The 14,671-nt window shown below is 51.1% G+C and overlaps 1 protein-coding gene across 1 annotated transcript; it reads left to right on the top strand.

The window, feature by feature from the left end:
* Positions 1–4,188: 4,188 nt before the first annotated feature.
* LOC123052689 (E3 ubiquitin-protein ligase At4g11680) lies at positions 4,189–5,085 on the top strand. The gene has a single exon (XM_044475994.1). The coding sequence runs from the start codon at positions 4,394–4,396 to the stop codon at positions 4,751–4,753; it is 360 nt and encodes a 119-aa protein (XP_044331929.1). The 5' UTR covers positions 4,189–4,393; the 3' UTR covers positions 4,754–5,085.
* Positions 5,086–14,671: the final 9,586 nt, after the last annotated feature.

Raw genomic sequence — 14,671 nt, 5'->3', positions numbered from 1 at the left:
CCTCGACATCCTTCTTGGGAGTCCCTACCGGATACCCTGTCCCAGCAATATGCCATACTTCAACTCCTCCGACCTCAAGAATTGTTCCTCCTCGGGTGCGGGGGACAAGACAGAAAATTTCCTCCACAATTCAAAGTGTGCCTCACAACCCAGGAACATCTCACAAAGGGCGACATAGCCCGAGATGTGTAGAATTGATCCCGGGGTGAGATGGTGGAGTTCGATCCCATAAAACTCTAATAAACCCCTCAAAAAGGGATGAATGGGGAAGCCTAAACCCCATAAGAGAAAAGGCGCATAGCATACCCTTTCTTCCCCGTGCGGGATAGGGAAGTTTTCCGCAAAAGCCTCACTGTCCGCAGAGATCAATCCGGGGCGGGTGGATGCGAGATCTGATGCAGGTAGATATCCCTGCGTCTCGAGGTTTCTCAACCTCATTTGAGAAAGAGAGCAGCTAGCCCAGTCGCCTTGATGGGGTTCGTGAGGACGCGAAGGGGAGCTTGGGGCACTCGCCATTTGTTCATGGCTTGCTTAGCTCTAGCTTTGCGGTGATTCGAGATTGAGTGCAACAGCTTTCGTATTTTTTGGGCCCGTTAAATAGACGTCTCTCCCAAGCCCGTAAGGGGCATTTCTGTAAAAGGCTTTTGGGCTATTTGTTTTCCTCTGATGCACAGAAATCGAGGGTTGTCATTAATTCTGAATGAAGAAGACGATGCGACAAAACCTACAATACTTCACTGACCGAAGTGTCGAGAGTAGCTGAGCTACCGTCAGCCGGATATAGGAGATAGGAGGAACTCGCCCCTCGAGCTGAAGACTTCAAGAGGCACGAAGCTAATGGAGATTATCGACCTCGACATTGGAGGCAAGTTCGGGGGCTACTGAGGATGTCCGGGAGTATGGGGTCCTCGGGATGCCGGCCTATCTCTCATGGGTCGGACTAATGGGCTACTTTTGGTTCGTTGGAGGAAGACTGGACTGCAGACGATCCCGTGCTCCAGATGGAAACCTTTGGAGACTTGGCGTATCCTCGAAGTCTCACTTGGTATGATCAACATGTTTATCCAACGATGGTAACCGACATATGTAACCCTAGGTACCCCTGGTGTGTACATAAACAAGAGGGTTTAGTCCGTAGAGGGGGAGAACCATCATCATACCCACCTAGGGTTTAGTTCATCCGATCTCATGGTAGATCAACTCTGTAATTGTCATACAAACACATCAATACAATCAGGCATGACGTAGGGTTTTACCTCTTCGAGAGGGCCCGAACCTAGGTAAATATTGTCTTTATGCCCCTCGTTACCCATCGATCCAAGATCCACAGCTCGGGACCCCCTACCCGAGATCTGCCGATTTTGACACCGGCAGATGGGGCATCAGCTAGCTGCATGTGTGAGTGTGTCGCTGGGCTGGATGGCCGCTGGCAAATTTTCTGTGCTTGGTTCATGTGTTGACGTCCTTTGCATAGGGTATTCACTGGCCTGTAGCTGCCTTTGCATTTTATCCAGCAATCTAGCTCAAAAGAAAAAAAAGTTGGAACCGCAATTATACACGACTGTAGGTAACCATGAGAGAAGCTTGGGTTCGCTTAAAAAAGTGTGGGTTGGCTAATAAAAGATAGATCTGTGAGGTACTTGCCAATGGAGCTCTTGCTCTATGGTGCCTAAAATCCGAAGAAGAAGAAAAAAAATCAAGTTTTAAGTTACAATTTTTTAGAAACATTACACATGTATATTGGAATATATACTAGATGTTTGTAAAGTTTCATGATGAAATATGGTTTCATGTGATCTGCACAAAGATATCGTAAATCAGACATGAAGTATACGTCCCAATGTCTATGTGCATTTTTTTTAAAGAAAGTTGGTTCTGATTTTTATAAAATTTCAACTCTATGTAGCTCGGGGGCCAAAAATTGTCATTCAAAATATTACGGACAATCAATTCATTATATAGGCAAGCAGCACCACCGTGACAAAAATCAAGGAAAGAAAACATGAAAAACCTACATGTAGCTTTGACGGATGGACCATACTCAGGACAGCATGTGAAGACCATGTGGCGCATATGCGTTTGCGCCTAGCCCAGATATTGACGTCAGGTAAACACATAAACCATACCAAGATCGAGATTGTACAACTCTTATCAAGAAAAAGAAGTTCTGATACACACAAATATACGCTTCAAGCCTTCAACCCATCATAAAAGCATGAGGTAATAGCACCGCAGGTCCTACAACTTGTCCTCAATGTGATGGTTTGGTCCTACAACTTGCAAAAGGCAACTATTTGACCCTACAACTTGCATTAGATGTGCACATTGAGTCCTGGACCAATCAGAAGCCGCCAACTGGACCGGGCGGTCAGCGCCGCCTGTTTTGCAAATAACCCCCCGCCATTTGTCGAAATCAACCCGCAGGACACCTCATGGCCGTGGAAGGAAATATCACTTGAATCTAGCTACTAGTGTCTTGTCACCATGTAGAATGTGGTAGTAATACTTTGTTTTTTATTAGGATTTACTCCCTGCCGTGAGGAGTTAAGCTCGATCATCGACAGGCTGATGGCATGAGCCGGTGTTAGTAGCAGGCAAAGTACATATGGTGTAGTAGTGGTAGCAGCAAAGTGCATCTGGAGTAGTAGTGTTGCTACAAGTAGTAGTACTCTTCCACCTGCAGCTGATGGTACTACTAACTGTGCAATAATTGCCCGGCCACCAGTCATCGATACAGTCATACAGTTACTAATAAGCTCCAAGGGATCGAAGCTCGATTGATTCCATCGCCCGCTCGTATCTAAAAGAAATGAGACACTGCCTCTCGCCGCCTTTCAGTTGAACATTGGCGGGGATTTTTTTTTATTTTTTTTGCGTGTGATAGTTAGATCTATAGTAGAGATATTGAACTTCCATTATTTGAAATATTGTGGTGCTTTGGGGACTATGGGGTTGCTGAGAGCCCCACATCTAAGGTTGTGTGTTGTTTGGTTTTATTCTCTCTTTTTTTCCACATTTAATTCATGAGTGTTTGTTAAAATTTGAGAATATTAAGAAGCATATATTTTTGAAACATACTTTTCTAGATTCATTAATATTTATTAAATTTGTAGAAATTTTAAAGTTCACGGTCAATTTTAAAGTTTGTGAATATTTCAATATTTGAAGATTTATTTTAACTTGCAATTTTTTTAAATCCATGAATATATTTTAGATTTATGGATGTTTTCTAAAATTCATGAGTTTTAAATTAATAATATTTTTTAAATCCTTGAACATCTTTTAATTAAACTACTTTTTCAAATAAAGAAGAGCCACTTTTTTCGAGATAGCAGTGGGGCGAGTGGTTTTAATTAAACTATTTCTTTTAAAGAAAACAGAGCTACTTTTTTAAGCTAGCAATTGGGCGAGCGGAAAAAAAAATGCTAAGTGGACGAGAAGAGCAAGGAGCCAAGATGAGTGAGCGAGAGCTTTGTGGGCTGGCTGATGACATAATATACGAATGTTAAAAAAATCATTAAAACACCGGTCAAGACAGATAAAATTCAAATAAAACATTCGATTTTAATAATCTACTATATATCGATATAAAAGAGTTAATCACACGAGTGAAGAGCAGCGCGGCAAAGCGTATGTTAGCCTGTACTAGTATATACCGAATAATCAACACTGTAAAGCTTGGAGAGGGTCATACGCGTAGGTGCCTTAGTTTAATCATCGTTCTGAACACAAGGCCATCATGGTCTGAAACAAGACCGGCCAACCATCATGTAATTAATCAATCGGAGCACGCGTAATATGCATTTGCAGATCAATGAACAGTTTTTGCTGCAGCCTTGCAGCAGGCATGGTGATGGTGACACGTACGTACTACGTTCACCGCTTCACATATGTGCGGTCGCGCTCTCTGTGCAAGACACACTACCAAGCGAGCGCTGTCGTCCCTCCCGTCCGCCGGACCCAAGCACAGCACGGTCACGCCGCACTCTGGATTCAGGTGATATTTCCTTCCACGGCCACGAGGTGTCCTACGGATTGATTTTGACAAACAGCAGGGGGTTATTTGCAAAACATGCAGCACCGACTGTCTGGTCCAGTTGGTGGCTTCTGATAGGTCCAGGATTAAATGTGCAAATCTGATGCAAGTGTTAGGACCAAATAGTTGCCTTTTGCAAGTTATAGGACCAAACCATCACATTGAAGACAAGTTGTAGGACCTGCGATGCTATTACCTTTAAAAGCACGGCTAAGTCCACATAGAATCGCATGCGAAGAAAGACGACTATGAGCGCGCCATTTCATCTAGTTCCCGTTATCCTATGGTCTACCGTCCCCTTCTTGCCAAACACCCTGTCAGGGGTAGTAGAACAACTCCTTAGGGTTCGCATCCGCCATGGCGTCCACCTCCCCGGTCGCTCCGGCGACTCCTCGCCGTCCTCGCCCCTCCTCCCCGACCTCCCTCGCGACGGCTAACGGCGTCGGGTGGCTGCCGAGCCTCCGCAGCGCAGCGCGGTTCCTACAACGCATGGGCAGCCGCCGCCTGATGCGTGAGCCGTCGATGGCAGTGCGGGAGACGGCGGCGGAGCACCTCGAGGAGCGCCAGGCTGACTGGGCCTACTCCAAGCCTGTCGTCGTGCTTGACGTGCTCTGGAATCTCGCTTTCGTCGCTGTGGCAGCAGCCGTTCTCGCCGCCTCCCTCACGGAGCGCCCCGCCGGCCCACTCTGCTTCTTGCTTGCCGGTTACGTGCTGTAGTGTCTCCTTCACTTTCTCTGCGTCGTCGTCGAGTACAGGCGCCGTTGCCGCGCGGGTGGGGCTGGAGTGCAGCAGGATGATGCGGGAGATGGGGATTTCAAGCTCAGGTTCGTGTTTTGCTCTGTTCCTTCCAAATACTAAGTGAATTTGATTACATAAATTAATTTATTGTTACAGTAATAATATTGCCACATCAACTATCACCAGCTTTATTCCCTATTTTTTTATCTTCAGCTTTAGATTGTTCTGTCTGCTCTCAGTTCTTTATGTGGCCTAGTTGGCACATTCTATGTAATATTCTTGGAAATTATACTTATTTTGATTTCTTTTAAGAAATATACGAGAGCAGACTAGTCAACATCAAGCAAAGCCTATTTTTGTAGGTTTTAGTAGTGACCCTGTTTGGTAACCTTTGGGCAGGGGAATGGTAGTTTGCACAAGGGAGTTCGTCAAGGTATTAGGCGTGGGAAGTATAATTTTACTCCCACTCCCTTGTTTGGTATGATGGGAATTAGTTCAGGATGAAGGCCTCCCCACGAATTAACAGGGTTCCCCCATGGAAACAAATCGGTGGGAATTGGCACCCTCAACTCCCATTCCCCTTCCCACTTAAACTCCCCTTCCCTCTAAACAAGCAGTGGATCTTTTGCCCTCTTAGCGGGGTTATCTTGAGGGTCATTTATGGTAGAAAGGGTGACATGTAAAACGGAACCAGAAAATGGCTTACTAGTGTAGTTTTCTGCCGTGGGCGTAGTTTTAGTGACCAGTTCACTTCTCTGCCAATCCTTATCTTTTTCAGGACTGGTTCTGTTGAACGTGATCCCTATGTTAGATGATGAATATGTGCTCACTCTTCTATTCCATTTGTCAAGGTTCAGTTGCTTGTGATTAGCACTTGATTGCAATCTGATCACTAAAAATGATTATTGATCGAAGTATCATCCATGATGGATTGCACAAATGTAGATAGGATTTTTGAGCCTCCTTCCTGAGTTGGTTGTTTGAGATTGTTAAATATGGAATTATGGTTGAACCATGTAAATGGATTCTTTGAAACATGTCCAATGCTAAAATGTGTATCATTTAATTGTTACCGTCATTGTATTCATTTTACGTGTATTGTTTGTTTCCATGTTCTTTAGATAAACATTTGTTTATTCTCTGTAATTCTGCACTATGAGCTAGTTACTTTAATGCTTTGATGAGGACATCAATACCATTGTTACACCCACAGCCCCTACTACTACATATACTAGACCAATTACTAGAGCTCGCGCACGCCAATTGAATTATCAGGTACTTTCGTTTCTTGGTAATGGTTCTAATGTTCATGAGAATATGATGCTGCCTAAATTGGATACATTTGTTTTGCTTACAAATGAAGGGCCTGGCATGGATAAGAGGGATGAACACTGGAGCAAGACCAACCATGGAGATGATGGCATGCGCAAGGGGAACAAGAATGGAGTTACAACTGATGATTTCAGGACTTTGAAGCCACCATAATGAGTGCATGAAGCCTTGGACGAAATATACAAGATGCCACTTCATAAATTTCGTCCAGAGACTATTCTAGGTGCTGCATCACCTTATTATTGGGCCAGGCCCATGTAATTTCGAAATACATAAGTATAGGCTATTTTTAGAGTCCGTATGTGTGGGGAAACAAGAGTTAGGGTTGGTTTCGGACCCCTCCTCCAAGGGCCACGAAATTCCCCCCTCTTCCTCCATATATACAACCCTTAGGGCGTCGTTTAGACTTTGGGATTTGTTTAGTTAAAAGTTAGCCATTGCAACTTCGTGTATTTCGTTTGTGTCCAACAACCAGACCAAGACCACTTTCGGATCCCCACCTTTATCAATACTTCATCTTTATTCACAATATTCAGATTGCATTATCATATTCTTGCTTGTTCTTCAATTGCTTGCAGGAATAGACCTTCGTGGTCAGGTTGATTGTGCTCCGGTGTGGTCAATAACCTCTCGGAGTTGGTTTAGCGATTGCTAAGGCGCAACGTCGTGCACGTTTGTAGTCGGATCGTCAAAGTCTACTCCACCAAATCGATAGTTATCATCTCATCGAAAGATCGGGACACCCTCGCCTCTATCATGCTTAAATGTTAATTATTTTACCATCCTACGCATAGCTTATGAGCTAGATTACTTTGTCCTGTATTGTCAAGCACTTGGAGTCTGGAAACACGATGTTTTCCTTCATATGGTGGATCATTGGATTCTATTGGGTATCTGCAGGTGGTCAGGCTTTATCACAAGATGCTCCTCAACTTTACTGGTATGTCTCAAGTAGTCTTGGCATCCGAATGATGCCATGCTTCTTAATATTTGTGCTTGTTTTCTAACATAGATTTTTTGTTGCAGGCTCTCAATTGTGTTTCTCGCATTTGATGTTTTCTTTGTGGTATTTTGTGTTGGCCTTGCTTGTTTGATTGGCATTGTTGTCTGTTGCTTCCTACCTTGCATTATTGCCATCTTGTATGCTGTAACTGATCAGGTATGCTAGTTCCTGTGGTTGGTGTCGGCGTTCTGGGAACGGGGTTCCCCAGACTCGCCTGCCTGCGGCCCACGGCATGGCTCTACAAGCGGGCCCGTACGGCCCATCTTCACCAGCTAGCACTCAAGACCCTCACAAGGCGGACGACACAAGACCTCCTCGGGAGCGGCCTCACCAGGCTGGCTCGCGAGGGGCGGAGAGATCAAGGCGAGGCAAACCTCGCGAGGTTCTCATGACGTGAGCCATGACGACCAAGGCCAGGCGGGCGCCAGCGCGCACAGTGTCCTTGCTTCCTCTTTGGTGCTAAGGAGGCAAGCGCAGGCGAGGAGTACCGAGGCGTCAAGCAAAGGTTTCCATATCGGTGCAACGAGACCAAGACCAGCAGGACGGCAATATGGAGGTCACCGTGGAGCCCAAGGCGGCATCACCACCAGAGCCTTTGGCAGGCGAAGACTACTTTTGTCAGGATAAGCTGTACTAGCTGTCCCCTTTCAAATTGGCCGTTCTGGCATCCCTTCCCGCTCAATATTTGGGAAGAGGACCAGGGCCTCTATAAATAGGGCTAGCCACCACAAAAGGAGGCAACTGAGTCTCAACTCACCTCACCTTGGACTAGATCCAGTTCATCCTTACACCCACAAATCCACCAAGCACAAGAACACCTCTCCTCAGGAGGCTGTTCTTCCCCTTGTACTTTTCATCCTCAGCCCAAGAGGCAATCCACCACCACCACATTGGAGTAGGGTATTACACCACAACAGTGGCCCGAACCAGTATAAATCTTGTGTCTCGTGTGTTGTGAGTTCGTCGTGCTTAGCCTAGAGATCGTGAAGTGTGTGAGGGCGTGATCGGTGAGGGAGAGATCTTCGCGCGCACCCCAGTGTTCGAACCTTAAGGGTTTTGCCGGAACCCTAGATCCGACATTTGGTGCGCCAGGTAGGGGTGCGCCGGAGCCTCTCCCCGCCAGTTGATCCACCGACGCTCCACGGTTCCGATGTCCGGCGACCCAAGAACCAACGCCGACCGCTGGGCAGCTTGGCCAGCCCGGGTGGCGTCGTCCACCCAGGAAGATCTCGACCCCACGCTCCAGGCGGCATGAGCACCACCTAACGCTGCGGGGCACGGGCGGCGCGGCCAGGCGCCGTCCACCCTTACTCCGCGACCGGCGTGAACTGCTACAATGGCCGCAAGCCACGCCGCGGCGATGGCGCCGCGCACCCGGCGGGAGCAGGCGAACATGCGGGCTGCGCTCACGGTGGCGCGGGAGCTGCTACGGTGCCGGCTGATGGAGAGCGGCGGGGATGCATTGCTGGAACGCGTCACCGAGCTACTGGACGCAGCGGCCATGGGAGCGCCGCCTTTCTGCTACCAGCTCACGCCCCAGGCAGCGGCCGAATCCCACGGCGGGCTTCGCCGCGCCCGCCTGCCCCCGAGTGCACCCGGGGGTCTCATCGACGTCAGTGCGACCCATGGCGCCGACTGCACCATCGCACCCGCACCACCCCCTATGGGTGCGGGCACGAGTGTTGCCGCACACGGCCCCAGCAGGGCACCACCCTACCACCCTCAGGACGGCGTGATCGGCCGGGCGACGTGGAGCGTGGGGCACTTCGGCGAGGTCTTCGGGGCAACGGCCTTGGAGGCCTACGTGCCCCGCATGATGAACCAAGAGTACACACCGGGAGATGACCCCGGCTCGTTCCTCGAGCCAGGCTGGGAAGAGGAGGCGCTAGGAGCTGAGGCCTTCCAGGAGCCTCCCGAGAGCCCCACCAACCACGCCGTCGACAGCAGCTACCGGGTACCACTAATCCCCCAGGAGCGGGCTTACACTAACCATGAATCGCAAGTGAATCAGGTCACAGCACCAGGCGACAGTTCTGGCATGGCGGTACCCGTCCCACTAGGAGAGGCTCGCTGGGGGCTGCGTGGGGGGAGCCAGGAGCAAGGCCCCACCCCGCGTCGCACGGAGCAAGGCGTTACCCGGAGGTAGGTCCTCTACCAAGGAGGCGCCGGCGAGCCCTCCCCCGGCAGAGGACCCGTGGTCGCCGAGGGCGCCGCTGGCGTCCCCTTTGCCCCCTTTGGTGCCGTCCAAGTTTCCGGTCGTCCCAACGGTGGTAAAGGGTGGCGCAAGGCAGGGCCCTCGTTTGGCGATATGAAGTAAGGCTCACGCCTGTGAAGGTCTCTGCTCTTGACACTCTCACGTAATAATGAGTGGGGTTGTACATGCCCCGGAGCCTCAGGAGTGCCGCCCTTGGGCCTCGGGGGCTCCCTCCCACGTCCTAGTGGTAGCACTTAGCTCCGCGCTGGTGAGAAGACTCGAAGACAAGAAGACTAGACTAGGTGCCGGATGCGGCCATTTGCTTTGGATCTCTTTTCTGTAGCCCTGCCTTCTGGATTTGGATTTAAGTTGAAGTTGAATTTTCATTTATGCGTGCGGGGGGTTCCTTTTCTCGTTCGAGCGATTTCTTGTTGTCTGGTTCTTGCCTTAATTCGTAGTTCGCGCCTATTGCTTTCCCCTCGCGAGCCCCTCGCGAGCGGGGCTGGGCATGGCACGCATGCGCCGCGCGCATGCCCTACCACGGCTGGCGCTTGCTCCTCACGAAGTCCTCTCGGGCGGATCTACAGGCGCCTCAGGAACTTCTCAGGAACTCACAACCTCATGAGTCAGTTCGCAACCTGCCCAGGTCAAGGTAAATTACAGCAGCAAACTCGCCACGGGACTCGTGAACGCACGAAGGCACATGTTCGGCTTGGCCCAAAAATAGGGGCAGTATCTGTTTACATGAGGGGCTTCCCCTCCCAAAATGCTCTTACAACCTCTGGGGATGCGCCCGAGCTTTTGCGTGCAGGATAAACAGCAGGGAAACACGGAATCAATCAGACATGTCACTCGCCGCGTCCCCCGGGTCGCCTTCAGACGCGTCGCTGTCACCATCGCTGGCATCATCATCACCTTCAACGGCACCGCCATCACCATCGTCAACCATGTCGCCTTCGTCCGCCGCGACCACCACTGCGTCGTCCTCGGAGGTGAAGGCCCTGACCAGCGCGTCCACATTGTCTTCCACCCACCGCGCCAGGTCGCCCCGAATGGCCTCCGGAACTGGAGCAATGGTGGCGTCAAAGTCAAAATTGGGATAGGTGTTCTGGAGATAGCTGAAGACGTGGGAGAACGCGCGCCCGAGCAAGCTGCGACTCCTCTCTTCAACAAGCTGGCGAGCCCTCTCGGAACAGTTCTCCAGGCGCGTCACCACCTCGGTGAAGAAGAGGAGGTGACTGGCGTAGTCGTCCACGTGGGGATGAGGGGCATTTTCATCGCAAATGTGCCCAGCGCGATGTTGGCCCTGTTCCTGAGGCCCTGGAGCATGGGGGCGTGCACGCGCTCCAGTGTCCGCCGCCGAAGCACTCCCTATTCTGCCGCGCAATGGACTCGGCGTCGGCAACCCGCTGCTGAAGAGGGAGCAGCTCGGCGTGGGTGGAGGCCAGCTCAGCCTGCGCCGAGACCAGGGCGGCTGCGGCGGCCTCCTCGCGCCGCTCCGCCTCAGCTAACCTGGACTTGAGGGTAGCAGTTCGACCTGCAGCCTCAGCCTCTACGAACTCCAGCTTCAGGTCGAGCCTACCCTCAAGATCCGCACGAGCCTCGGCCACCCGACGGTCAACCTCCCACTGGTCCCGGGCCTCGCGCGCACCAACAACATCCTCCGCTTGGGCGACTTGGCGCTCCCTCGTCTCCAACCGCTCGAGCTCAAGGCCGCGCTCCACAGCTTCTAGCGCCAGCGCTTCCTCACGCTTCAGGATCTCTTCCTCCTCGGCAGGCGTCCCCCGCATCGATGCAAGGGCAGCTTGGTGCGCCTCCACCTACTGCTCCAAGGAGGTGCTCCAGGCTTAGAGCTCCCACCAGCGTTTCTCCGCGATCTCGCGGCGGCGGTCAGCTTCCCAGGCTTCTTCCAAGGCTCGGGATCAGGCCTCGCGCGAGGTCGCGAGGGATGCCTCGGCCATCGCATTATCAAGGTCACGCTGGTGGCGCCCGAGGTCGATGGCCACCTTCAGCTTGTGCTGCTCCTCCAACAACCGAAGACCCTCGGCCACAAGGCGCGCGTCTACGTCCGTGAGTTCTTCACCGAGCCGGTTCATCGCGCCCATCGCATCCCGAAAGAGCTCGTGGCGGACAACACTCTGCTTGTGCGCCGATCTAAGCACGTTGCCAACTCCTTCCTCCACCGCAGGGGACGCGGACGGGGCCCGAAGCGGCTCGCCCCCTTTCAGCAGGGGGCTGGGGGCTGGCGCCCGCCCGACTGCTGGCCAAGCCTCGTGAGGGGCCCGGATGAGTGGAGACTCGCCGCTTGAAGAAGATCCCAGGATCGAAGCCAACCAGCCGCCGTCCACGATCAGAGGAGGGGCCCTTGGCACACTAGCCGCGCTCCAAGCAAGGCCGCAAAAGGGAGACGGTGAAGGCACGAGCTCAAGGCGCCCCGCTGGCAGGCTTGCTCCCCCGGCGGACCCCGCACCGGGGGCGGCGAGCAGGCTTGTGGTGCTCAAGGCTGGCGGGGAAGGCGAAGCGAGGGGAGGATGCCTCTCGGGAGGCCCCGTGGCCTTGGCGGAAGGGACCCTGGGGAACCAACCGTCAGAAAGGGAAGCGGCGCACAAGGAATGACAAAGATAAGGTACTTACTCATCGATGGCGATATACTTCCTCCGCTTCAACGGCCCGAAGGCGCCGCTGCTGTAGCTTGGGGATCCCTTCCTCTTGCGGAGCTCCTCAAAGTCCACGTGGAGCCGGCCGAAGCGTTGGACGTGGCGAACATCATGGGGTGCAACTGGAGAAGCGCCCAAGGGGGCCTCAGGAGCGCCAAGCTGGGGGAAGCTGTCGGGCTCCGCCTCGCGACGACCTGCCGAGGCCTCAAGAGCTTCGACCTCAGGAGCAGCGAGCTGCGTCGCCCCTTCAGCCGCCGCCCTTGCATGGGAATCACGGGTTCCAGAGGATGTCTCATTGATGAAAACGATGATCATGAGGAGGTGTTATATGACAATGATGTATTATGATGATAAGTTGTTAATGATATGATGATGATGATATTTATTATATTATTGGGTGAAAGAACCGCGGATTAGTTTCAAGTGGATGTCCATCCACTTGAAACTAGTCCACGGTTCTTTCACCCAGTGATGTAATAACTCATTATGATGTAAAAACAATCTCTAAATTGCTGCTGTATGAAAACTTGTATCAAGGTGTGTGAATACAACATGAAACAAAAGTAAAATACGGAATAATAGTAGCAGCGCGGGCTGCGAGAAGCGCTACTAGTAATTACCAGTAACGCTCTTTGATGAAAGCGCTACTACTAAGTCGACATAGCAGTAGCGTGGGTTAACACACGCTACTGCTAACCTTTAGTTGTAGCGCCTTACTAGTAGAGCGGTTCCCCGCGCTACTGATAGGCTTTAAACCCGCGCTACTGCTAGGGTTTTCCCTAGTAGTGTTAGCTTGCATGCATATAGGTTGGTGCCATGTGGTGAATCGTGCCCAAGTGTGCAATCAAGCTAGTGCTCTCCTAGTGTTTGTGCAACACGAGCTTAGTCTTCATTAGGCAATTTCGTATTGCTCATCCCTATAGTTGCACAAGCCCCATTATCCCACCGTGTGTGTTTCTTTCTTGCCCTCCTCTATATTTGTGATGACTTTCTTTGCATTTTGAGTCCTTTGGATTTATTTCAACATTTACAATATCTTGGACTTCAATTTGCATGAATTTTTGCCACTTGTCCTAACCAAGCCACTCGATAAGCTTTACTTTGTAGGTGTGAGTGAACAAGTCTGGTACCAATTCCACTATTTTTTCATTTCACATTGGGTGACACGAGATACATCCTCAACTTTGGGAAAAGGTAGCTTGGTAGTGTTTATCTCATTTCCTACTCACCTTTGCTCGAGTCTTGTGATGGATAGGCAAGGCACATCATCTCTGGTCTACAACCACGACGATGAGTTCGATGCTATGAAGAATTTCATCGACGCCAAGATGGACAAGCACATAGAAGAGCTCAAGGTCCTCATCAAGAACCGCAAGCAGTCTTCCTCATCTTCGAGAAGACGCTCAAGTGCAAAGACTCCCAAGCTACCATCTATGGCAAGTACACAACAACATCGACACCGACAAGACCATGAGCTCAAGGCCATCAAGGGCATACCAAAAGAACGAAAGAGCAGCCTTCCGAGAGCATGTTGGCTTCTCTGCCAACCCCGTGCACATGGGACTTCGACCCCCGTGCACACGGCCTCCTGCACCACCGTGCGCACGGGCTATAGAGAGCCACGACATCGACCCCAAGACTACGACTTCTTCAACACCTTTGGCATCTTCACCAAGTGACTACAAGGCATCTTCACCTTCAGACGTACGGCATCTTCGCCTACTCCACGAGCTCAAGTCCACTACTCCATCGACCTAGTATGACTTTGACATCACCGATGAGATTCCATTCTTTGGGACTAATGACCCCGATGAATACCTCAAGTGGGAGTGCAAGATGGATGACTACCTCAAGCTACGTCAAGTACCCTCTGAAGTTCAAGTGAAGTGCGCCACAAGTACCTTCCACGACTATGCGTTGATTTGGTGGCTTCACACACCTTTAGAGAGCTATGACATGAGTTTGCCCAAGACAAAGAGAGCTATGCGGCGAGAGTTTGTGCCTCCAACCTACACGGAACAACTTCAACGCCAATTGGAGAACACCATCCAAGTATACAAGTCCATTGACGAGTACTTCAAGGAGATGAAGAATGCCTTGCGACGAGCCGGTGTGGATGACCCCATTTGGATGAAGTTCTACTTCATGATGGGATTGAACAATGACATCTCCAAGACTATCTTCCTCGAGAACTACAAGTCCATCGATGACAACTACACTGGTGCTCTCAAGGCGGAGCAAGAACTCAAGAAGGCCAAGTCTACGCGACCCCGAGCTCACTTTGCACCGACCATGCTACAAGACGGTGAGAGTGATGATGTGCCATCTTCGGCCTTCATCCACGATGAGAGTGATGATGTGCCATCTTCGGCCTTCATCCGTGACGAGAGTGATGATGTGCTATCTTCGGCCTTCATCCACGACGAGAGTGATGATGTGCCATCTTCGGCCTTCATCCACGAGGAGAGTGATGATGTGCCATCTTCAGCCTTCATCCACGGCGACGACTACGATATGGTTCAGCATGGGATTTTCCCTTTGACCACGGCGATGTATGATGACTTGAGTGACTTTCGCCACCATATTGAGAGTGAGAATGACTTCACCACTAGCCCCATATATGATGAGCTGCCCCAATTCCCATGTGAGGAGAGCCACCACCACCACCACTTGAGTGATTTGAGGGGCCCGGATGAGTGGAGACTCGCCGC

This window comes from Triticum aestivum, chromosome 2D (genome assembly GCF_018294505.1).
Source record: "Triticum aestivum cultivar Chinese Spring chromosome 2D, IWGSC CS RefSeq v2.1, whole genome shotgun sequence".
Classification (NCBI taxonomy): Eukaryota; Viridiplantae; Streptophyta; class Magnoliopsida; order Poales; family Poaceae; genus Triticum; species Triticum aestivum.
The sequence above is the reverse complement of the archived record's forward strand: the minus strand, read 5'-3'. Positions and strand labels throughout refer to the sequence as shown.

Coding starts and splice junctions, on each gene's coding strand:
- LOC123052689 (XM_044475994.1), top strand. CDS start 4,394: ATGGCGTCCACCTCCCCGGTCGCTCCGGCGACTCCTCGCCGTCCTCGC.